Below are 20,248 nucleotides of genomic sequence, written 5' to 3'. Positions count from 1 at the left end.
TGCTAATACGGCCAATTCTGGGCGTCGTCCAAATAGGCGAACGCGTGCGAGTAGCACGCGCGCGCCTTCTTCCTGGGCCGCTGCTCTTTGTCTTCTATGCGACGTACTTGTTCTCCTTGAGCCACGCCGCAACGTCCTCGGCGTCCGCCTCGAGCCAGCGGGCCTGTGCACGCACCGAGTCGAGGCTCTGCGCGAGGCTCATGCTGAACTTGGACGTGTCGTGCTTCGTAAAGAAGGCCTCGATCTCGTCCGCGTCGCGCTCGCTCGAGAACGAGCTGATCGACGCACGGATGAGGTTCGCGAGCGAAAAGTTGCCCTCGAAGCGCGCGACAAGGTGGTCAAAGTCGGAGCACACCTTGTCCCAGAGCGCGCGGCGCGACTTGGGGTTCGCCGCGAGCGAGCTGAAGAAGTACATAATGTCCTGCGTCTTCACCTCGCCGCTGAGCACAAAGTCGAGCGTGCGCTGGACGAGTGCGTCGGTCGGTGCGTAGCCCAGCGCGATCATCGCCGACATCTTGTGCGCGGGCGTGTCCGGCTTCTGGTAGATACGCAGCACGGCATCGTACTCGGCCTCGCCGCCGTGGCGCACCGACTGGCTGAGCACAGTGCGCAGCAGGTCGGGGTGGATCTTGGAGTCGTCGCCCGCGTCGCGCAGCGGCGCAAAGCGCTCCTTGATCTGCGCAATGGTCCACTCGTCGCCGCCCGCCGCCGCGGCGCTGATCACCGTCGAGCGCAGCTCACGGAGCTCGCTCGAGTCGTCCTTGCCGAACTCGAACGTGAGCTTGCGCGCGTGGGGGCCAAAGATGGACGCACGCAGCTTGTTGATGCCGTCGCGCAGCTCCTTCGGCTGCTCCCACCAGACGCTCGCGAGCGTGCCGAGGTTCTGTGCCATGGCGAGGTTCACGAGCGAGCTCGAGTCGCCCGCAAGCGCCTCCTGCAGCGCCAGCGAGCTCGAGGTCTTGGAGTAGTTTGCCTGCGCGAGCTTGAACGCGTCGCTCACGAGGCCCACGCGGTCCTCGACGGTGAGCGGCGAGTGGGGCTGGGCGGCCGCCTCGCCGAGCAGGCGCAGGTGGTCGGGCGTGTACGCCACGCGGTACACGCCAATCGTGTCCGCGTTGAGCTTCCAGACGCTGTGCTCGGCGTCCTTGAGCGGGATCGTGGCTTCGCGCTGGTCGAGCACGAGGTCCCAGTCGACCTGGGCGCCGTCCTTGGACACGGTCTTGAGGGCGAGCGGGATGTGCCACAGCGTCTCGTCCTCCTCCGGGGTAGGGTCGCCGGTCGACAGGAAACGGTTCTGGCGCACGTGGATCGCGTCCTTGTCCTGGGTCACGGTCACCACCGGGAAGCCCTGCTTGAGGATCCAGTTGGACATGATCTTGTTCACGTCCTGGCCCGAGGCCTTGGAAATGCCGTCCCAGAGGTCGCGCGTCACCGTGTTGCCGTACAGATGCTTCTTCAGGTAGATGCTCACGCCCTTCAGGAAGGTGTCGGGGCCGACCATCTGCGCAAGCATGCGCAGGACACTGGCGCCCTTGGAGTACGAGATGGCATCAAAGACCTGGTTGATCGCGTCCTCGACGCTGTCGCCGTGCAGCGGCAGCTCGATGGGGTGGGACGAGCGCTTACCGTCGAGCTCCAGCGCACGGTTCAGGTGGTCGGTGATGAACTGGCTCGCCGAGTTCCACTCGGGGAACACGCGGTCGAGGATCATGTTCTCGCCCATGAGCGTCGCAAACGCCTCGTTGAGCCACAGGTTGTCCCACCACGCGAGCGTCGCAATGTTGCCGAACCACATGTGCGCCACCTCGTGGCTCTGCACGCTCGCGGTGAGCTTGCGCCCGGCGAGGCCGCTCTTGTCGTCGTACAAAAAGATGCCGGTGCGGCCGGTGATCAGGCCCCAGTTCTCCATCGCGCCCGCGTCAAAGTCGGCGGCGACGAGCGTGTCGAGCTTTGGCAGGGGATACGCCACGTCAAAGACCTTTTCGTACTCGGGCAGGACGCGCTCCTTCACCTCGAGCGCAAAGTTGGCCTGGTGGATGTATTCGGGCGTGGTGTAGACGCGCAGTGGCACCTTTTTGCCGGTCAGCGGCGAGGTAAACGCGCCGTCAATGTGCAGAAACTCGCCGTTGGCCCACGCCACGAGGTAGCTCGAGACCTTGGGCGTCTTTTCAAACTCGGTCAGCTTCCACTGGCCGTGGCCGAGCTTGGGAGCGGTGTAGTGCAGCGCATCGATCTTGAGCACGTCGCGCACGCCGTCCGCATCGAGCGCCACGCTCTTGGCCTCGAGCATGTTGCCGAGCGCGGTCGTGTCGTCGCGGTGCAGCATGCGGACGGTGTACGTCGCCTTCAGCTCCGGCTCGTCCCACGACGGGAATGCGCGGCGCGCCGACGTCGGCTCAAACTGCGTCAGAGCATAGTTGCCTTTGCGGCCCTCGTGCTCCCACGAGGAGCGGTAGAAGCCCATCATGCTATCGTCAATCTTGCCGCGGAATCCGGCAGTGAGCGTGACGTGCGCGCCTTTGGGGAGCTCCTCGCCCAGCGTCACCGTCGCGCGCTCGTGCTCGGAGTCGACGGCAGGCTTCACACGCTCCTGCTTGTCGTCCCACGAGACGAGCACGTCGCTCAGCTCGAGGCTCTTGCCCGCATTGAATGCGAGCTTGCGCGTGGGGTGCAGCACCGTCAGCGAAATGTCCGCAGCACCTTGGAAGTCGAGGAGGTCGAGATCAGAAAGGATCGTCAGATCATAGTGCGCAGGGCGCACGTCCGCCGGCAGGCGGAACCACTGCGAACCGTCGGTCGAAGTGCTCATCGGGGCCAAACGTCCAGGGGTCGTAATGGAGGGAAAGCCGAGGGGAACAAAAACTCTCTGCCACACAAAAGTAGAAAAGAAGAGAACAAGCGAAAGAACAAACGAAGAGGATCCGGGTTCAGCAGCTGTCGGGAAACGCATTTCGAAGCGTGCGCACCTTGGAAAGAAGCTCGCGTCGCGTATAGGCCGAGCTCGTGTATCTACGAATGCACGGAGTTACACTAGGCGATAAACGGGCAAAAAACGATCGTATCGGTGCACGGCGCACCTGATTCATCTGCATTAGTCACTCGCCGATACGCACTCGTTTGAAGAGAGCGCCCACCCCCGGGCCGTCACGCGCTTTTACGAGCTCGGCCGGCAATGTGGAGGTGCACGGACGCGGCCTACAAGAGACTATCGAAGCCGTTTGCCTTCGTGCGCGCAGTAGTAGTGCAGTGTCTTGCCCGAGCCCGGCATCACGGCAAGCACGGCATTGCCGAGCCGCCGCTGGCACTGCGCACACGTGCGCGACTCGGCGACGAGCACATGGCGCTGCTGCCTGCTGCGCAGCGCGTCGCCGACGTCGTCGGCACGCCGCTCGGCGACGTGCTGCACGACTTGAAGCGTGCTGCGCTCCGACGCCTGGGCACGCAGCGCCTTGCACAGGTACTCTTGCACGTCGCGTACCGTGGACGACTTGGGCAGGAGCGCAAGCGCGTCGTCGACCGGCATTTCGGCTGCGTGCCGCGCAAGCAGGCCGAGCGCCGCGCGGCGGTCCTCGGAGTGCTCGAGCGCGAGGCGCAGCAGCATAATCCAGATGCTGGGCGCGTTCGCGTCAATACAGTAGCGCTCGGCCGCCGCGAGGTCCTCGAGGTGCACGACATAGAGGTGCAGCGCCTCGTCGTGGCGCCCGAGGCGCCCAAGCACCTCGGCGTGCGCCGCGGCAAACGCGGGCGCGGGGGGGAGCGCAGGGAGGAGCGCGCGCGCATCGTACTGCGTCGACGTGTGCAGGTGGTCGAGCAGCGCCTGGTACGCGTCGCCCTCCTTGCCTTGGCACTGCTGCAGGTAGAGCAGCGCGAGCTTGGTATGCAGCATCGGCTCGCCCTCGTCTTTGCTCAGCAGGTAGTTGAGGTAGGTAATGCACAGCGCAGGGTCGAACGCCTCGAGGTCCTCGACGACGCGCAGCCGCGGCAGGCGGCACGCATCCGTAAAGATCTCCATGCCGCGCACGGGGTCCGCGGCAAGGACCCAGTGGGCGTACTCCAGCACGAGGTCCACGTCGTCGCTCCCGAGCGCCTGCAGGTACTCGATCGTCGGGCGCACCTTGTCCTCGCCGTGTGCGTCCTGCGCCTGCTCACGCAGCAGGGCCAGAGCCTCGCGGTGCATGCTCTTGGCACGGTACAGCGCCACGAGCTCCTGCGACATGCCGTGCGCCTTGAGCAGCCGCTCGACCTGGCGCACCTCGCACCAGTTGTCCACACGGCACAGCGGCCCGACGAGCGCCGGCTTGGTATGCAGAAATGTCTTGAAGAGCGCCGTGTCGACGAGCTGTGCGACGAGCATCAGCTGCTCCTCGTCGAGCGTCTCGAGCGCCGTGTGGCTGATCGGCAGCGCAAGGAGCGCCTCTGCCGCGCGGGGCTCCTGCGACGAGGCACTCGAGAGGTGCGCGACAAGTGGGCGCACCACGCGGCGGCGGTCGGTGAGGAAGCGCGCGAGTGCATCGAGCGCCGCACGCGGCGTCTCGCGCTCGTCCGACCTGCCTACGCTCTGCTGCGCGCCAAAGAGCGCACGCCACGCCCCAGAGCCGCGTGCAAGGGCGCCAGAAATCTCGGGGGGATACAGCGCAAGGACCTTGGCGGGGTTCATGTCGACCTCGATAAAGAGGTCCATCGCCGCGTCGTACTCGCCTTGCTCAAAGCGCTGCACGCCGACCAGCCCTTGCATGCGGGCGCGGCGGGAAGCGACGTCGGGCAGCTGCTTCGCGTCCAGCATGTCGAGGAGCGTCAGCGCCTCGTCGTACTCGCCGGCGCGCTCGAGATCCTCGAGCTGCGCAGCCCACGGGCGCGAGCGCAGCGCCAGGAGCGACAGCGCAGCACGCCCGCCCAGCGCGGCGTACACCGCCGCGCCGCTCGCGGCCAGCATCCGCGCCTCGCTGCCGCCGTCGAGCGGCACGGTCTGCACAAGCCGCAGCGTATTGCGCATATGGATCGCAAGGTGCGCCCCGGAACTCGGAACGAGCACCAGGTAGGGCGCCGCATCGACAATCGCCCGCGGGGGGGCGTCCCACGCGAGCTGCGGCGTACGCCGCGCGCGGCCCACGCCATCCACAAGCACGCCGCACTGCTCGAGCCCCACAAGGACATGGGTATCGAGGGCGAGCAGCAGCGGCGGGGGACGGCGCGTCATCAGGCCCCAGCCCCGCGCGGGCTCGGGCGCCGGCGCGAGCGACGGGGGGATCGTCACTGCGTACACCGGCCACTCGCTGTCGTCGGTCCAGTCGCCCACGACGAGCGCCGTCGCGCCGGTTTCCGCGCTGCGCTGGGGCAACGAGGCGGCGGTCGACGCATGGACGGACGGCACCTGCACGCGGACGTAGTCGTCGACCGCGCACCCCACAAAGATCCCCTGCCCAGGAAGCACCGCGAGCGTGAGCGGCGCATGAGGCAGGCCGAGCTCTTTTTGGTCCCAAAAGACCCCGTCGACCCAGCGGTAGACGACGAGGTGCCGCCGGCAGGCGACGGCGAGCATCGATACGTGCACGACGCCGCCCGGCGACTGCATTTCCTCTGCAATCTCGTCCATGCCCCGCAGGCCGACCGCACGCGAGGCACGCGGCCGGCGCCGTGAGCGCGCTGCCGACTCGGTCCACGTCCCGACGGCCACCGCCTTGGCCGTCTTGGTCGGCGGCAGGCGCACCGGCTTGCTTTTCTCGTCCCACAGCATCACACACCCGTCGGACACGAGCGCGAGGTAGTCGGTGCGCGGCACCCGCACCACCTGCTCGACGCTCCGCCGCGACACTGTCTGGGTGCTCGGCCCGGCCCACTCCTGGGTGGCCGGCACAGCGTACGACGCGACGCTTCCAGACGCGGTCCCGACATACACCGTCTCATCTACATTAGCTTAAGAACCTACCGGTACACGCCAGCGCACTCGCCCCGTCCGGGAGCGCACGCACCGCGGCGTGCGCCGCAAAGACGCCGTCCATCATGGTGTGGAGATGTTTTGTCAGCATTCATGCTCGGCGAGCAGCTCGCAGCGGCGCTGCGGCGGCGCGAGGCGCTCGGGACGCGGCGGCACCTGCTCCTCGGCGACGCGGACACTGCGGCGCGGTTCGAAAAGTGTGCCGACTTTTCGTCGAACGACTACCTCTCGATCGCGCGATCGAGCGAGGGGCGCGCGGGGCTCGTGGAGCGCATCACGGCGCAGCGCCTCGCGATGGGCAGCACTGGAAGCCGCCTGCTGGACGGCGACTCGGCGCAGCATACGCAGCTGGAAGCACGGATTGCGCGGCACTTTCATGGGGAGTCGGCGCTCTTGTTCAATAGCGGGTACGACGCGAACGTGTCGCTCCTCACGACGCTGCCCCAGCCGGGCGACGTCGTGGTGTACGACGCGCTGGTGCACGCAAGCATGCACGACGGTATGCGGGCGTCGCGCGCAAAGGCGTGCCAGTCCTTTGGCCACAACGACCCGCGCGATCTCGACCGCGTCCTGGGGAGCATGGCACGGGAAGGCAATGTCTTTCTCGCGCTCGAGAGCGTGTACAGCATGGACGGCACCGTGTGCTGCCTCGACGAGCTCATCGCTGTCCTACAAAAGCATGTCCCTTACGAGCGTCAGTGCGTCTTGGTAGACGAGGCGCATGCGGTCGGCGTGTATGGGGCAAAAGGGAGCGGCCTGGTCGCGGCGCTCGGACGGTACGACGACGTCGCCGTGCGCCTCGTCACCTTTGGCAAGGCGCTGGGGTGTGCGGGCGCGGCCGTGCTGTGCCCGCCGCTCTGGCGCGAATATCTCCTGAACTATGCACGCCCGCTGATTTATTCGACGTCGCTTGCGCCGCCGAGCGTCGCTGCGATCGACGCGGTGCTCGATATCCTGGACAAGGACAGCGTGCGCCAGGACGTGGTGCATGCACGGACACGGCGCATGTACAGCGCACTGGGACGCCATGCGCCGCCGCACGAACGAGTGCCAGCCTCGCCCATCGTGCCGTACCGCACGCCGCACGCCAAGGCCATGGCAGCCTTCCTCCAAGAGCAAGGGTTCCTCGTGCGCGGCGTCTGCTACCCCACCGTCCCACGCGGCGAAGAGCGCGTGCGGATATGTATTCATACGCACAACACGGATGCGGAAATCGATGCGCTCGCTGCAGCCATCGCGCAGTGGAATGCAAAAAGGGCAGTTCTATAGGTATACGCCTAGCTCAGGGGTCTTGTGCGCTCTCCACCTCGGCATCCGCCGCCCGAGGCACGTCGTGCGTAAGAGTCTCGGTGACCTTTTCCTGCTCCGCCGCGTCCTCGTCTTTCTTCGCCTTGCCGTCGCCGACACGCGACGGTGCGAGGTTCTGGGCACGCTGCGCGAGCGTCTGGACATTGAGCTTGCCGAGCCGCTCGTAGTCTTCCATCGCACCGATTCCACACACATTCTTGAGCACCTCGACGAGAATCACAATCTCGGCATTGGCGAGGTCCACGCGGTGCGCCGCATTGTCGGGGATGCACGAGGCAATCAGGGGGATGAGCGTGTCGCGCGACAGCGAAGTGTGCGAGCGGATACGGGGCTCAATACGATACTGCGTTAGAAACGAGACGCACCGTCCTCGGGCGCTCCGACGTAAAGAAACGCGGCAGGACATGCGTCGCAGCCGTCCGGATCGCCTCGGTCTCGGCGCGGCAGAGCGTGTTGACAGGCGCGAGGCGCTGGACGAACCGAGAACGCGACTCGCCCGTCTTTTCAACGTCTTCCAACACGCGCCGGATGACTCGCCCTGCATCCACGGGCGGCGCACACTTGATAAAACACAGGCACTCGGTGTCCGTCTCGAGGGACACGAGGCGCGTCGAACGCGTCTTGGGAGCACGCAGCTGAGCCAACTCGCCGCGGATCTGCGCTTCAATGTCGTCGGCGGCCGGAGGAGGAGGCGCCGCGGCGGGCGGCGCTCCATTCCTCAGCGCATCCATATCATCTTCGTCCACAACGGGCGCATCGCCGGTGCCGTACAGCGCGCGGCAGTGCTACGTAAGCATCAGGACGTACCTCGTCCATCACATCGACCAGCTCCATCGCGGCTTTCCGCTCCTTCCCGCGCGCACAGGACATGAAAACGCCACTTACATTGGGCGTGCCGAGGACCGTGGCCAGTCGCGTGCGGTGGCGCTGGTGCTCACCACCTTCTTGCCGCCGGCGCTTCGCGGGGCGTCCGCCTTGTGTGGATGGCATAAAAGGGGCACTTTCTTCGAATTAGGCCAAGTGGAGGCTCCACAATGGACGACCCAGGTGGTGTACGGGCGCTGCTGGCCAAGCTCCGGGAGCAGGACGAAGTGCCGGAGCAGCCACGCCCTGAGCCGTCGGCAACACAGCGGCCATGGGCCAGCAATCCAAAGCGCCCTGCGTTTTTACAACAGAACGAGACGTACGACCCGTGGAAACCTGTTTTCGAGGAAAAGTCGGAACCCAAGGCCCCGGCCAAGGACTTACGCACAATGCGGTTCGCCGATGCGCTGCCGATCGTCACGGAAAAGGCAAGAGATCCAGTGTTTATTGCTGAGCTGAAGAGAGTAGGTACAAGGTCTCACCCAGATGAAAGCGGCCCAATACGCGCTGGAGCAGAGACTCGCGACCGAGCGTGCCGAGCTGATAGGAAGCGACGGCGAAAAACTACGGGGTGCCGAGTACGTGAATTGGCTTACACAGCGGCGCGCGGCTACAAGCAACTCATGCCCGATGGGTCTGGGAAGCGCTCCGGCGCTGGGATACCATGCAGCACGACCAACAGCAAAGACTCGAAGAGGTACGACGCACTGCTCACCTAGCTGGAGATCCCCTCCTTCTTTGAAACTAAAGATACGGATGCGATTGCGATGCAGCGGCGCATTATCCAAGTCTTGGATGGGCTATTGGAGTAAATGCAGGGCGCACCGGGTGCACGATCGCATCCCGGCGATACGACAAAAGGAAGGATCGACGTCTCGCACCTCGTCTATACGCTAATCTGTGCCAAGCCGATCGCCTCTGCACTGGTGCTTGCTGTTCAGTGCCTCGCTCTTGGTGCTCCACACAGACCTCAGGCTGCTTTACCACCACGTGCTTCAATCCAGCCGATCCAGTGAGCTACTGGTCCTCCCGATCCGTGCACTGGACCCAAGGTCCGAGAGGGCAGATGCTCGACCTGCCCTGTATTTCAACCATATCACCATGAATTCCAAAGTAGCTACTTGTACAAGCCGTTACGTAGGGTTCAGGTCATAAGCTCATCATCAACAAAGCATTTAACCGATGCAGATCGCCTTGAGGAGGTCAAGGAGGTCACCAACAAGGGGGATGGCCTTGCCGAGCTCGGTCTCAGTAGCGTCAACAGCTTCCAGCAGGGGCTTCAGCTCGGGGAGGATGCTCTCGAGCGTCTTGTCGAGCCTAGGGTTAGTTTGACCACGAGGAAATACGTACTCGCCAAGGAGACCGTCGCCGCAAGAGCTTTTGCTGCTGCTCGAGCGGCGCTGGAGGCCGGCGTCAGCGACAACAGGAGGCTGCGCGGCAGGCGAGGCCATGGCCACCGAGGCGGCGACAACGGCAGTAGCGGCAAAGATACGAGTGAACTGCATGTTTGAGAGGAGGCTTCTTGAGGAGCTGAGAGCTTGAAGGAGCTTGATGAGAATGTCGGGGCTCTTACTTCTCTGCTTTTATGCTCTTCAAAATGGTGCTTATCATGTACAGGTGCCGCTCATTGCGACGCCGCCTTGTCTCAGGAGGCTACACTGGACCAGATGGTTTCGCCGTGACTTTGGCGCTCATGCTTCAAGTTCTACTCCTGTACTTTATTGAGCCGTTTTATCCCCGATAAGAAACTTGGCTGACATCGCTGCTTGTTATTCGGCGAGATTAGGTGAGGGGCTCCACGAGCATAACGCCGATCGGGCCTCCACATGCGTTGGGACCGGCGCATCCTTATCGGAACCGATTCCGGCCATGGCCTCGCTAGTGACTACGGACGAATTCGGAAAATCTACGCAGCACTCAGATGATAGAGATGAGAAAGTGTTATCTGACAGGATATGTGTTGTTGACGCCATTTCGATGCAGCTCTGCCAAATTAGGTAGCGCTGTAAGCGGTGACTCGGAGCGTGTTCCTCCCCAGGAGCTCGCGCACGTCCGTTCGGGCGGAGTCCGAGCGGCATAATCTCACTGGCGATCCATTTTCGCCGATAAGCTGTGAAAAAATACCGATGCGGTAATAGTGCCCTGACAGCATGCAACGTGAGGCGCAATGCAACGATGCTGGGATACGTTCGGATAAACAATACAGACGGAAGCGTCGCGTCACGATATTGCTGTCACGATAGGACATACAGATGATAAGCTCTGTGGGAAGAGCATAAAAGCACCCTAGTTGAAGCCCCAAGCTCCTCAAGCTCCTTGACAAGCTCTTCAAGCAACCACCGCTCCATCATGCAGTTCACTCGTATCTTTGCCGCTACTGCCGTTGTCGCCGCCTCGGTGGCCATGGCTTCGCCTGCCGCGCAGGCCCCTGTTGTCGCTGACGCCGGCCTCCAGCGCCGCTCGAACAGCAGCAAGCCCTGCGGTGGTGGTCTCCTTGGCGTGTACGTATTTTTTTTTCGTGGTTGTACTAACTCAGCCTTGACAACGTTCTCGAGGAGATCGTGCCCGAAGTCAAGCCTCTACTCGAGGGCCTTGATGCTACCGAGGACCAGATTGGCAAGGCCATTCCTCTCGTTGGTGACCTCCTTGACCTCCTCAAGGAGATCTGCATCGGTTAAACGCTCTCTAGTTGTCCATGACATGGACCCTACGTAACGGCTTGCACAAGTAGCTACACCGGAATTCATGAGTTTTATGTTATACGAGTGTATGTGTTTTGTCGGAGGGAATAGGATAGGGTTCTCCGACCTTATAGACGGCATGGTACGTTCTATACGTGCGCCCAAAAGATGCCTCTTTAGATGGACACACACGAGCACCAAACGAGTATTTCGAGCCGAGCTGCGTGCTGGGATATCCGAAAAGTCCGAACATCGTGCCGATCCTTGTCACCCCCGGTCTGTTCCTAGGTGACAAGAAACGTTTTCTATATTTGGAAACGCACGCGTTTCTACATTAACGCGTTAATAAGATACGAAGTGCGTAAGCGTAAGAAAGTTCGCCCATGCCCTTGCATATCGCCTCATATGCATGGCATGCAGCGCAAACCCGCCATTCGACATGGCCTATCAGCGGCATTATTCCGATGTGGAGCACTTAGATAGTGTCAATCAGAGCCGCCGCCTCCTTATCGAGCTCGTGTGGAGGCCCGAGCTACTTTATCGTAAGGCTACGCCGACGCATGCACGAATGAGGTGCTGGCGACTAGCATTGAAGGCCATAATTCCCTCAATTCAGAGGTGATCGAAAAGTGGCTGCACCATCTCGCTGCACCTGTCAAACTATTCTCGGAAAAACGTCTGGTCCAGAGTAGCTCTCATTACGTCGATACAGCCATGGCGTGTCTGGGAAGATAAGACTCATCTTGATGAGCATAAAAGAGAGGCAGTTGAGCTGGTCGAGAACCCATCTCAAGCGCTCTTTCCAAGCTCCTTTCAGCTTTTTCAAGAAGCCTCCTCTCAAAACATGCAGTTCACTCGCATCTTTGCCGCTACTGCCGTTGTCGCCGCCTCGGTGGCCATGGCCTCGCCTGCCGCGCAGGCCCCTGTTGTCGCTGACGCCGGCCTCCAGCGCCGCTCGAACAGCAGCAAGCCCTGCGGCGGTGGTCTCCTTGGCGTGTGCGTATTTTTTTTTCGTGGTTGTACTAACTCAGCCTTGACAACGTTCTCGAGGAGATCGTGCCCGAAGTCAAGCCTCTCCTCAAGGGCCTTGATGCTACCGAGGACCAGATTGGCAAGGCCATTCCTCTCGTTGGCGACCTCCTTGACCTCCTCAAGGAAATCTGCGTCGGTTAACTTTTATATGATCATGTTGTGTCCATGACATGGACCCCCTGAGCAACGGCTAGAAATGGATAGCTACGCAGGAATTCATGATTTGTTTTTGTATATGTTGGCCGGAGGCGTTCTGAGGGAGCGCCACGAAAAACAGCGGCTCTAGGTAGCCCCCCTAGGGGAACGTGGGCGTTGGAACGGAGACGGACGGGCAATGGGACATATTTCCCGACCGACCGATCCCACACCCTCTCTTTCGAGAAAGAAATTCCCGTGGTCCAACACTCGATGGCGACACCATGCACGTCTGTCTCGAGAGCCGCAGCATCGCCTACATTTCCCGCACCGGTGTCTCCTGTTAACCTCCATTGATTCATATCTCAATGCGTGCATGCACGGCGACGCTGCGCGTCTCGTCGCTATTTTTCGCCTCGTGAATCTTGAGGCCGATGTGCACGGCACTAGCGTGTGCCCCCCTCGGGACGCGCACGCGGAGCAAGAGTTTCTGGCTCTGCTGTGGCGCGAGTTGCAAGGTGAGGGACGTGCGTGTCTGTGCATCGTCTGCGCGCGATGCTGGCCACACGAGTGTGTAGTCATGGCGCACGTCCTCCTCCATGCTGGCCTCCTCTGTATCCTCCGCGTCCTCTACGCCATCCACCTTGGGAATCGGCACGCCGAGGTTTTGCAGGCGGTCTTGGTACTTGGCGAGTTTGTCGGCGTTCCCCTTGCGCGACGCGATCTTGAGCTTTTGCAAGAGTGTCTCGACCTCTTCCTCTTCTTCGCGCGAGAGGGCGCGGCGTGTCGCCGTGTCGCTCGACGTCGCGACGAGCACGTCGATCGGGACGGCAGCCGGCAGGCTGTCGTCGACCTTGACCAAGAACGTGCGGTTCTTGTTTGTGGTATTGCTCACCAGCACGCTTTCCGGCATGGAGACGTGACCCGCGCGGCAGGTGCCAAAGTGCAGCGAGCTCGGGTCGATGGCAAAGTTGGCGACCTTGCGCACGGACGCCTTGAGCACGACCGGCTGGTCGTTGTCGTGGTCCGCAATGTTTTCCACGAGCAGTTTTTCTTGGAACGGCCCCGAGAGCGACGGCGAAAAGGTAAAGTCGACGCCGCGCTTGCCGTAGCCCGGCACGATGCCGTAGCGCCCGAGGCCGAGGCGGATATCGCCACTGGCGATGCTTCCGCTCTTTCGGATATAGTAGCGCAGCGCCCACTCGCTGCGGTTCTGGATCCAGATCTTGCGCTCGCGCACGTCGCCCTTGTCCATCTGGCCAAAGTTGATGTGCGGCTGGCCGAGCTCCAGCATGCTGCGGCACACCTGCGAACGCACCATCAGGTCGCGCACCGGCAGCTCGTCAATGTCGCGCGCCTGCAGCGCGGCGAATTCCGGGACGCTCGCCGCGCGGCGCGCGTCAAACTCGAGGAGGCGCAAAAAGATGCGCGAGTCCTGCTTGCGCGCATTGCCCTGGATATGCGGCCGCGTGCTGCCATTCGGCGTGTAGACGGCCACGACCTGCATCTCGGCGTGCGGCGGGACTTCGAGCATGCCGATCGGCACGAGCTGCCCGCTTTCGATCGCCTCGCGCAGTGCGCGCTGGAGGTTGATCTCGGTGCGCACCAGCCGCTCCTCTGTCTCGAGGCCGCGCAGGAAAAAGGTCGAGAGCGTCGGCGACTGGTTCACCAGCGCCGCGACCAGCTCGTCGAGGTTCAGGTGTGCGACGTCGACCGGGTTCGAGAGCAGCGGGAGCGTGCGCAGCTTGGCCGTCAGCGCCGGGCTCGCCTTAGCGCGCACCGGCGAGCCGCACTCTGCGCGGCTCGCCGGGCGGCTGAGCGAGCGCGACTCGCTGCCGAGGCGCTCGGCAGGGGTCGGCGCGCGCCGTGGCGTGCGCGGCGGCGTCGGGCGCTCTGGCTCGCCCTGCGCCTGGATGCGCTGCTGCTTGCGCGACTTGGCCGAGAGGCGGCTTGCGTCCTTTGGCGGCCCGCTTGCCAGGTCGAGGTACTCGAGCGGGTGCAGGAGCGTGCGGTCCTTGAACGCGACGGCGGCGCCGTGGCGGTACGTCACACGCCCCCGCCCGCCCCTCTTGAGCGCCTGGACGAGGTTTGTGGGCTTGGGCGGGCGCGACTCGTCGCGCTTTGCCGGGCGCTTGGCCTCGGGCACGAGCTCCTTGCGCGCGAGCGTCGAGGCGTCGGTCGAGATTGTCTCGAGGAAGCGCTCCTTGCGCTCGGTGCCCGAGCGTGCGCGGCGCGGCTCCTCGTCGTTGTTGTGTGCCTCTTGCACGGACTTGAGCTGCGGCGCCTTGACAAAGAGCTGCAGGTCCTCGGGATGCGCGACGCTCATCTCGAGCGCGAGCCGCTTTTCGCAGAGGTTCTCGATCGCAAAGCTGCGCACGCGCGACGAGTGGATGTTTACGTCGCCAAAGTCGATGTAGTTGGAGCCGCTCGGGGTGAGGATGCGGTAGAAGAGCGAGTGGAACGACACCCGCTGCAGATCGACGTTGCGCGCGCGCACTTCAAAGATCTGGTCATTGTGCCGATTGAGCAGATTCATGACGGTGATCTGCTTCCTGTACGCCTCGTTGACGCGCCGCGGAAAAAAGTCCATCTTGACCTCGATCGTCTGGCGCGCGGGGATCGCGATCTCGTCCATGTACATGCTCAGCACCTTGGACACGAAGCGCATCAGCACGCGCGTGCTCAGCTCCGAGTGGTTCGTCACGGCGATCTGCGCCGTCTTGCGCGTGCCGACGCCCGCCATGCCGAACTCGACAATCTTGGGGTTGACCGAGATGAACGGCGTGCAGGTGCGTGTGTGGCACAAAATCGTGCGGCGCTGGCGCCCGCCGTGCGCGCGCGCATTGTCGCTGAAGCGCGCATAGTCCAAAAAGATGGAAAAGGTGAGCTGCTTGAGGCGCCCCGCGCTGTACGTCTCGTCGACCTCCTCGCGCGGCGGCCGGTAGGACACCACGACGCGGTACTGTGCGCCGGGCCGGAGCACGAGCTCCTCGACCTGGTTGTGCTGCGACTCGCCAGCGCCGCGCAGCATCGCCACCGGGTCGTGCATGCGCCGCAGCGGCGCGCGGCCGTGGTGCGACGTCAAGGCGCTCACCGAGTAGGATGCGAGGCGCGACGGCTCGCGCTGTGCGCTCCCGCTGCTCGGCAGCGAGCTCGTGTCCTGCGACGGGGCGATGCTCGCCGTCGGCGCGCTCGCCGCCACCGAGCGCTCCGCCTCGCTGCTCGCGCTCTCGTGCACCGGCTCGGGCGAGGCGACGCGCGAGCCGGCCTGCGACGCGTTCGACGAGGTGGTGTCGGAGCCCGCGCGCGGCACCCCGCTCACGAGCGGCGGCAGGCCGAGGCCGAGCGAGCCTTCGAGCGGCGCAACGTCCGGCCCCGAGTGCGCCTGGACGAGCGGCGTGCGTGCGTCTTCCACCGGGCGGTGCGCCGCGGCGGTGGTCGACGAGCCGCCGAGCGGGACGTCGTCGTCGCCGACCATGTCCTCGTCGGCGCTGTCGCGCGCCGGCGCGAGCTCGGCGAGCTGGAAGGTGGCCTCGACGTGCTTCTCCGTCTGGAAGCGCACGTCGAGCGGGACGTCGGCCGTGTTTTTGAGGATGAGCAGCTGGCGCGTCCACTGCCCGCCGCAGCAGTCGCCAAAGTCGAGCGGGCTCTCGCTGAGCACCGCGAGCGCCTCGTCGGAGGCGGCCGCGAGGATATTGGCGCGCACGAGGATGCGCAGCGACTCGGCCTGCGCGTGCAGGTTGACCAGCGTGAGCGTCTGCTCGTAGTTGGCGCACGACGCACGCGGCTGCAGCTCGATCGCGAGGCGCCGCGACGAGTGCGGCGCGAGCGCCACTGGCGCGTACGCCGAGCTCGAGGGCTGCGCGGCGACGAGCGGCCACGGCGCGCCGCTCGCCGCGTCGACCACCGACACGACCGGGTCGCGTGCGTCGCCCTCGGCGTCGTCCGGGCGCTGGAGCTGCGCAAAGCACTCGAGCGCCGACGCGTTTGTCACGACGACCTCGCGGGCGACCGGCGCGCCGACGACCACGTCGCCGAGCTCGAGCACGAGCGTGCGCTCGCGCTGCGGCGCCCCGTCGCCCACCGACTCGAGCGCAAAGTCGGGCGCGGCGGTCGTCACGCGGACCGGCACCTCGGTCTGCGTCCCGTCGGTCGCGAGGCGCAGCGTCGCGTGCAGCGCGTGCTTTTCGCTGCTGCGGTCGTTTCCAAGCTCGCGCACGCGCACCTCGACGTACAGCACGCGCTCCTCGCCCGCGCCGAGCGCCAGGGAAGAAACCGTCTCGAGGTTCGCGGCCATGTGCCGCAGCGCGCGGAGGTGCGCGGGCGAGAGGCCGTCGGCACGCGCCCACGGCACCGTATTGCTCGCCCCGTCGCTGTCCCACAGCAGGAGACTGGGCAGCGGCACATTCGCACGCAGCTGCGCCCACCGCACGCCGTCCTGGCCGCCGAGCGACACCTCGAGCGGCGCGGCGGTCGGGTTGCGCAGCACGACATGCCGCAGCGACGGCGAGCCGTTATCATAGACATCATCAAACACCAACGACGGGCCCGGGACGAGCGTCACCGGGCACAGAGGCACGCGCCCTTGCGCACCACTCATCTCCCCGTCCATTACAAGGCACCCATCGCCGGGGGCCGCAAGAAAAATCGGGCGATCGGGCTACGAGATATAGTACTGGCTCGCGTCGGGCCTGTACGCGGCGGCGGAGAGGCGCGCCTGCGTCTTTTCCGACGGGAGGCGGGGGGACGCATAGACGGTGCGGCTGCTTTCCACGCGCGGCATCGCACGCAGGTCGTTCAGCTCGCGCAGGATCGACGACGACCGCTCGCGCTCGTGCAGCGCCATGGTCGAGGGCGCTTTCCGAGGCATCGCCCCGTCGGTATAGGCAGAGAGACGCGCACGGATCGTGTGCGAGGGCGGGGGGCCGGCCGACCGCCGCGCCGCATCGTCGGGGGGGGACGTGGGGGGGGCGCCGGCGCTCCATCGGCCGGGGGAGAGGGCGGCTCGTGGGCGACTCGGGCAGCGGCGCAAGCGGCTCGCGCTGGGGGCGCAGCCCGTCGTGCATCGTGAGACTCGCACGGAGCGCAGCAACACTGCCGCTCGGCACGACACGCGCCGACGGCGGCGCGGGGAGGTCGCGGGGCGCGGGGGGCACCGCCAGCGGCGGCCCCGTCGGCGACGGGAGGGGGCGCCGCGACGGCGAGCCGGGCGTCGGCAGCGCGCGCGACGGCGAGCTGGGTGTCGGCAGTGCGCGCGACGGCGAGCCGGGCGTCGGCAGCGCGCGGGGGCTGCCCGAGCGGGGGCGCTGGGGCGTCGGCGTGAGCAGCGCAGGGCGCGCGGCGCTCTGCCGCTCGTGCTCGTGCCGCGCCTGCTGCTCGCGCAGCGTGGCCTCTGCTCGTGCAGCTTGGCCTCTTGCTCGCGCACCTTGGCCTCGCGCTCGCGGCGCTCGGCTTCGCGCTTGGCCTCGCGCTCCTGGCGCTCGGCGTCGCGCTGCTTCTCGCGCTCGGCGGCCGCGCGCTCTTCGCGCTGCTTCTCGCGCTCGCGCTCCTCTTCGCGCTCGCGCCGCCGCCGCTCGCGCTCTTCCTCGCGCCGCCGCCGCTCCTCCTGGATGCGGCGCTCCTCTTTTTCGGCCTCTAGCTTCTCGGCGGCCTCGCGCCGTTGCCGCTTCTCCTCGATGCGCTCGCGGCGCTCCTTGGCCTCGGCGTCTTTCGCCGCGCGGTCGGGCGTCGCAATCGCCTGCTCGTAGCGCGCCGTGACGCCCGCGGGCTCCGGCGCGTCTTCGACGAGCGCCGCGAGCTGCGCAATCTTTTTCGCCTGCATCTGCACGCGCGCCTGCCACCCCTCGACGCTCTGGTTGAGCGTCGCAATGAGCGCCTTTTGCTGTTCGACCTGCGCGCGCAGATCGCCGGGCTCGGGCGTCCCGCCGGTGGAGCGCGTGCGCAGCGGCACGCGCGGCGGCGTCATGCCGCGGCGCGCGCGCATCGGCGACGCCGGCGGGCGCTCGGGCAGCGAGTTGAGGTCGCGCGTCGCGCGCTCTTCCGTCAGCGCGCGCTCGAGCGCGGCGATGCGCGCGTGCAGGTGCGCCGTATCCTTCTCGGACGCTTCGGCGTGGCTGCCGACGAGCTCGCGGAACTCGCGGTGCGCCTCGTCGGTCGCGTGCTCCTCGCGCGCCTGGCGCAGCTGCTTCTCGGTGCCCGAGACGCTCGCGAGCGCCTCGGTCGTGCGCCGCTTGGCCTCGGCGGCCGCCGCGCGTGCATCCTCGGCGTCGTTGCGCGCGTCGTCGGCGTCGGCACGCGCATCGTCGGCCTCGCGCTGGAGCACCTGGACCTGCTCGCGCAGCGCATCCAGCTCCGCGTCCGTGTCGCGTGCGGCGCGCCGCGCGTCTTCCGCGTCGGCAAACGCAGCGTCGCGCTCCTCAATCACCTCGTGGATCTTGGCCTGGAGATCGTCGAGCTCGGCGCGCAGCTCGTCCGCCTCGTCCTTTGCGAGGTCGTTGTCGGCACGCAGCTCGTCCGCGTCCGCCTTGGCCGCGTCGAGCTCGGCACGCAGCTCGTCCGCCTCGTCGCGCGCGGTGTCGAGCTCGGCCTGCGCGTCGCGGTACAGCCCCTCGTTCTCCGCGGCGAGGTCGCGCGCCTGGCCGTAGGCGTGCTGCATATCCTGCATCTCGAACTTGAACTCGTCCGCGGCGGCCTTGGCCGCCTCGGTCTCGCGCTTCGCGGCCACGAGCTCGTCCTCGAGCGTGCTGATCGCATCGTAGTGCGCCTCTTTTGCCTGGAGCAGCTCGCGGCGGACCGTCGCGAGCTCGGCGTGCTGCGCAAAGTCGGCGCGCGGCGTCGCGACCGGCGTGCGCACCGGCAGGTCGCTCATGCGCGGCCCCCGCCGCGGCGACGCGTACTCCTCGACCGGCACGCGCGCGGGGGTCTGCGCCGCGACGCTGCGGCTCGTGAGAATGAGGCGCGTCAGGTGGTCGATCTGCTGCTTGAGGTCGGTCCGCGTCTCTTGCATCTGCGCGACCTCTTGCGCGGCGGCGGCGCGCTCACTGCGCAGCGCCTCAATGTCCTTGGTCGGCGTCGTGGGCGGCGACTCGACCGTGCTGGCCTCGAGGCGCGCACGCAGCGTGTCGAGTTCCTTGCGGTACTGCTCGAGGAGCGCCTTGTCGTCGACCGTGACATGCTTCTGCGCCTTGGTCACCACCATCTTGCACCGCCGCCCAAACTTGAGCGTCGAGAGCGTCTCGGTCGCGGCGGCCGACGAGTCCGAGATGGTGCAGATCACCGCGACGCGCGCGTCGCCGCTGAGCGACGTCTGCAGCAAGCGCGTCAGCTTCGAGTCGCGGTAGGGAATGTGCGAGTCCTGGGGATGCGGCTCGGTGAGCTTCGCAATCACCGTGCCGAGCGTAAGGAGCGACTTGTTGATGTACGCGCCCTCTTTGCGGCGCGCCGCCTCGCTCGCCGCACGCTCGCTGCCCGCGAGGTCGATGAGGTTCAGCTGCGAGACGCGCACCGCGCCGCCGCCGCCGCCCTCCTCGCGGCTCTCGATGGTGATCTGAAAGACAGAGTGCGAGCGCGACGAGCGCGTGTTCCAGTCGGTCGCGCCGACGTGCCTTGCTGCCTGGCCGCGGTCCAACAAAGCAAGGACCTCGTGCGGGGTCGTGACGACCTCTTCGTGCAGGCCGCTGAGCACGACGCGCCCCCGCTCCTCGACGATGCGCGGCGTCTTGCCCTTCTTGGGCGTCGCGTCCGGCGGCGCGAGCAGGTCCTGGAGCGTCTCGTTGTAGATTTCAAGGTACGACACGCGCAGGAGAAACTCGCGGTGCGGCGCCTCGCGGATCATCGAAAACACGTCGTGCACCGCGCACGGAATCACGCCCGGCTCGTCGTGCGTGCCGCTCATGGTGTACGTCTTGCCCGAGCCGGTCTGGCCGTACGCAAAGACCGTGCCGTTGTACCCCTCCATCGCGGCACGCACCACCGGATACACGCTCGCATCGTACAGGCTCTCTGTGCGCTCGTTCCCCAGCACCAGATGGTCGTACCGGAAGTCGTATGTCGCGCGCAGCTCGTCGTCGTCGGCCTGCGTGCTGCTTCCGGCGCGCTTCGCGAGCGCGGGGTGCTGCTCGGTAGGCAGCACACGGTTACTATCATGCTCAAACGTCCACACGCCGTCATCGTGCTCCGACGGGCGCAGGCGCACACACACCACCACATTCTCACGCGCCCCGGCGCCTTCTCCCGGCATGGCAGTGTGTTGACGACGCGCCTCCACACGCCGTGTTGATTTCGTAACATCTAC

The 20,248-nt window shown here is 65.6% G+C and overlaps 10 protein-coding genes across 10 annotated transcripts; 4 read left to right on the top strand and 6 right to left on the bottom strand.

Moving 5' to 3' along the window:
• Nucleotides 1-94: 94 nt before the first annotated feature.
• Nucleotides 95-2,809, bottom strand: APE2 (Aminopeptidase 2 mitochondrial; the record flags this gene model as incomplete). The annotated part of the gene is made up of 1 exon (XM_060267521.1): nt 95-2,809. One exon carries the CDS (start codon nt 2,807-2,809, stop codon nt 95-97), a length of 2,715 nt encoding a protein of 904 aa, XP_060123504.1.
• A 396-nt stretch (nt 2,810-3,205) lies between these two features.
• VAM6 (Vacuolar morphogenesis protein 6) lies at nt 3,206-6,002 on the bottom strand (the record flags this gene model as incomplete). The annotated part of the gene is made up of 3 exons (XM_060267520.1): nt 3,206-5,870; nt 5,895-5,904; nt 5,927-6,002. The coding sequence occupies 3 exons, from the start codon at nt 6,000-6,002 to the stop codon at nt 3,206-3,208; spliced, it is 2,751 nt and encodes a 916-aa protein (XP_060123503.1).
• Nucleotides 6,003-6,028: 26 nt separating this feature from the next.
• Nucleotides 6,029-7,204, top strand: MJAP1_003593 (8-amino-7-oxononanoate synthase; the record flags this gene model as incomplete). Its single annotated transcript, XM_060267519.1, has 1 exon — nt 6,029-7,204. One exon carries the CDS (start codon nt 6,029-6,031, stop codon nt 7,202-7,204), a length of 1,176 nt encoding a protein of 391 aa, XP_060123502.1.
• A 13-nt stretch (nt 7,205-7,217) lies between these two features.
• On the bottom strand, nt 7,218-8,077 carry MJAP1_003592 (uncharacterized protein; the record flags this gene model as incomplete). The annotated part of the gene is made up of 3 exons (XM_060267518.1): nt 7,218-7,586; nt 7,609-8,028; nt 8,051-8,077. The coding sequence occupies 3 exons, from the start codon at nt 8,075-8,077 to the stop codon at nt 7,218-7,220; spliced, it is 816 nt and encodes a 271-aa protein (XP_060123501.1).
• Nucleotides 8,078-8,277: 200 nt separating this feature from the next.
• MJAP1_003591 (uncharacterized protein) lies at nt 8,278-8,919 on the top strand (the record flags this gene model as incomplete). Its single annotated transcript, XM_060267517.1, has 2 exons — nt 8,278-8,571; nt 8,827-8,919. 2 exons carry the CDS (start codon nt 8,278-8,280, stop codon nt 8,917-8,919), a joined length of 387 nt encoding a protein of 128 aa, XP_060123500.1.
• A 363-nt stretch (nt 8,920-9,282) lies between these two features.
• On the bottom strand, nt 9,283-9,612 carry MJAP1_003590 (uncharacterized protein; the record flags this gene model as incomplete). Its single annotated transcript, XM_060267516.1, has 2 exons — nt 9,283-9,424; nt 9,458-9,612. The coding sequence occupies 2 exons, from the start codon at nt 9,610-9,612 to the stop codon at nt 9,283-9,285; spliced, it is 297 nt and encodes a 98-aa protein (XP_060123499.1).
• An 844-nt stretch (nt 9,613-10,456) lies between these two features.
• Nucleotides 10,457-10,785, top strand: MJAP1_003589 (uncharacterized protein; the record flags this gene model as incomplete). The annotated part of the gene is made up of 2 exons (XM_060267515.1): nt 10,457-10,608; nt 10,644-10,785. 2 exons carry the CDS (start codon nt 10,457-10,459, stop codon nt 10,783-10,785), a joined length of 294 nt encoding a protein of 97 aa, XP_060123498.1.
• An 847-nt stretch (nt 10,786-11,632) lies between these two features.
• Nucleotides 11,633-11,961, top strand: MJAP1_003588 (uncharacterized protein; the record flags this gene model as incomplete). Its single annotated transcript, XM_060267514.1, has 2 exons — nt 11,633-11,784; nt 11,820-11,961. 2 exons carry the CDS (start codon nt 11,633-11,635, stop codon nt 11,959-11,961), a joined length of 294 nt encoding a protein of 97 aa, XP_060123497.1.
• Nucleotides 11,962-12,313: 352 nt separating this feature from the next.
• Nucleotides 12,314-16,555, bottom strand: MJAP1_003587 (uncharacterized protein; the record flags this gene model as incomplete). The annotated part of the gene is made up of 1 exon (XM_060267513.1): nt 12,314-16,555. The coding sequence occupies one exon, from the start codon at nt 16,553-16,555 to the stop codon at nt 12,314-12,316; it is 4,242 nt and encodes a 1,413-aa protein (XP_060123496.1).
• Nucleotides 16,556-16,615: 60 nt separating this feature from the next.
• MJAP1_003586 (uncharacterized protein) lies at nt 16,616-20,194 on the bottom strand (the record flags this gene model as incomplete). The annotated part of the gene is made up of 3 exons (XM_060267512.1): nt 16,616-16,934; nt 16,972-17,327; nt 17,381-20,194. 3 exons carry the CDS (start codon nt 20,192-20,194, stop codon nt 16,616-16,618), a joined length of 3,489 nt encoding a protein of 1,162 aa, XP_060123495.1.
• Nucleotides 20,195-20,248: the final 54 nt, after the last annotated feature.

Source organism: Malassezia japonica, chromosome 7 (assembly GCF_029542785.1).
Source record: "Malassezia japonica chromosome 7, complete sequence".
NCBI lineage: Eukaryota > Fungi > Basidiomycota > Malasseziomycetes > Malasseziales > Malasseziaceae > Malassezia > Malassezia japonica.
This window is presented reverse-complemented; position numbering and strand designations above follow the sequence as displayed.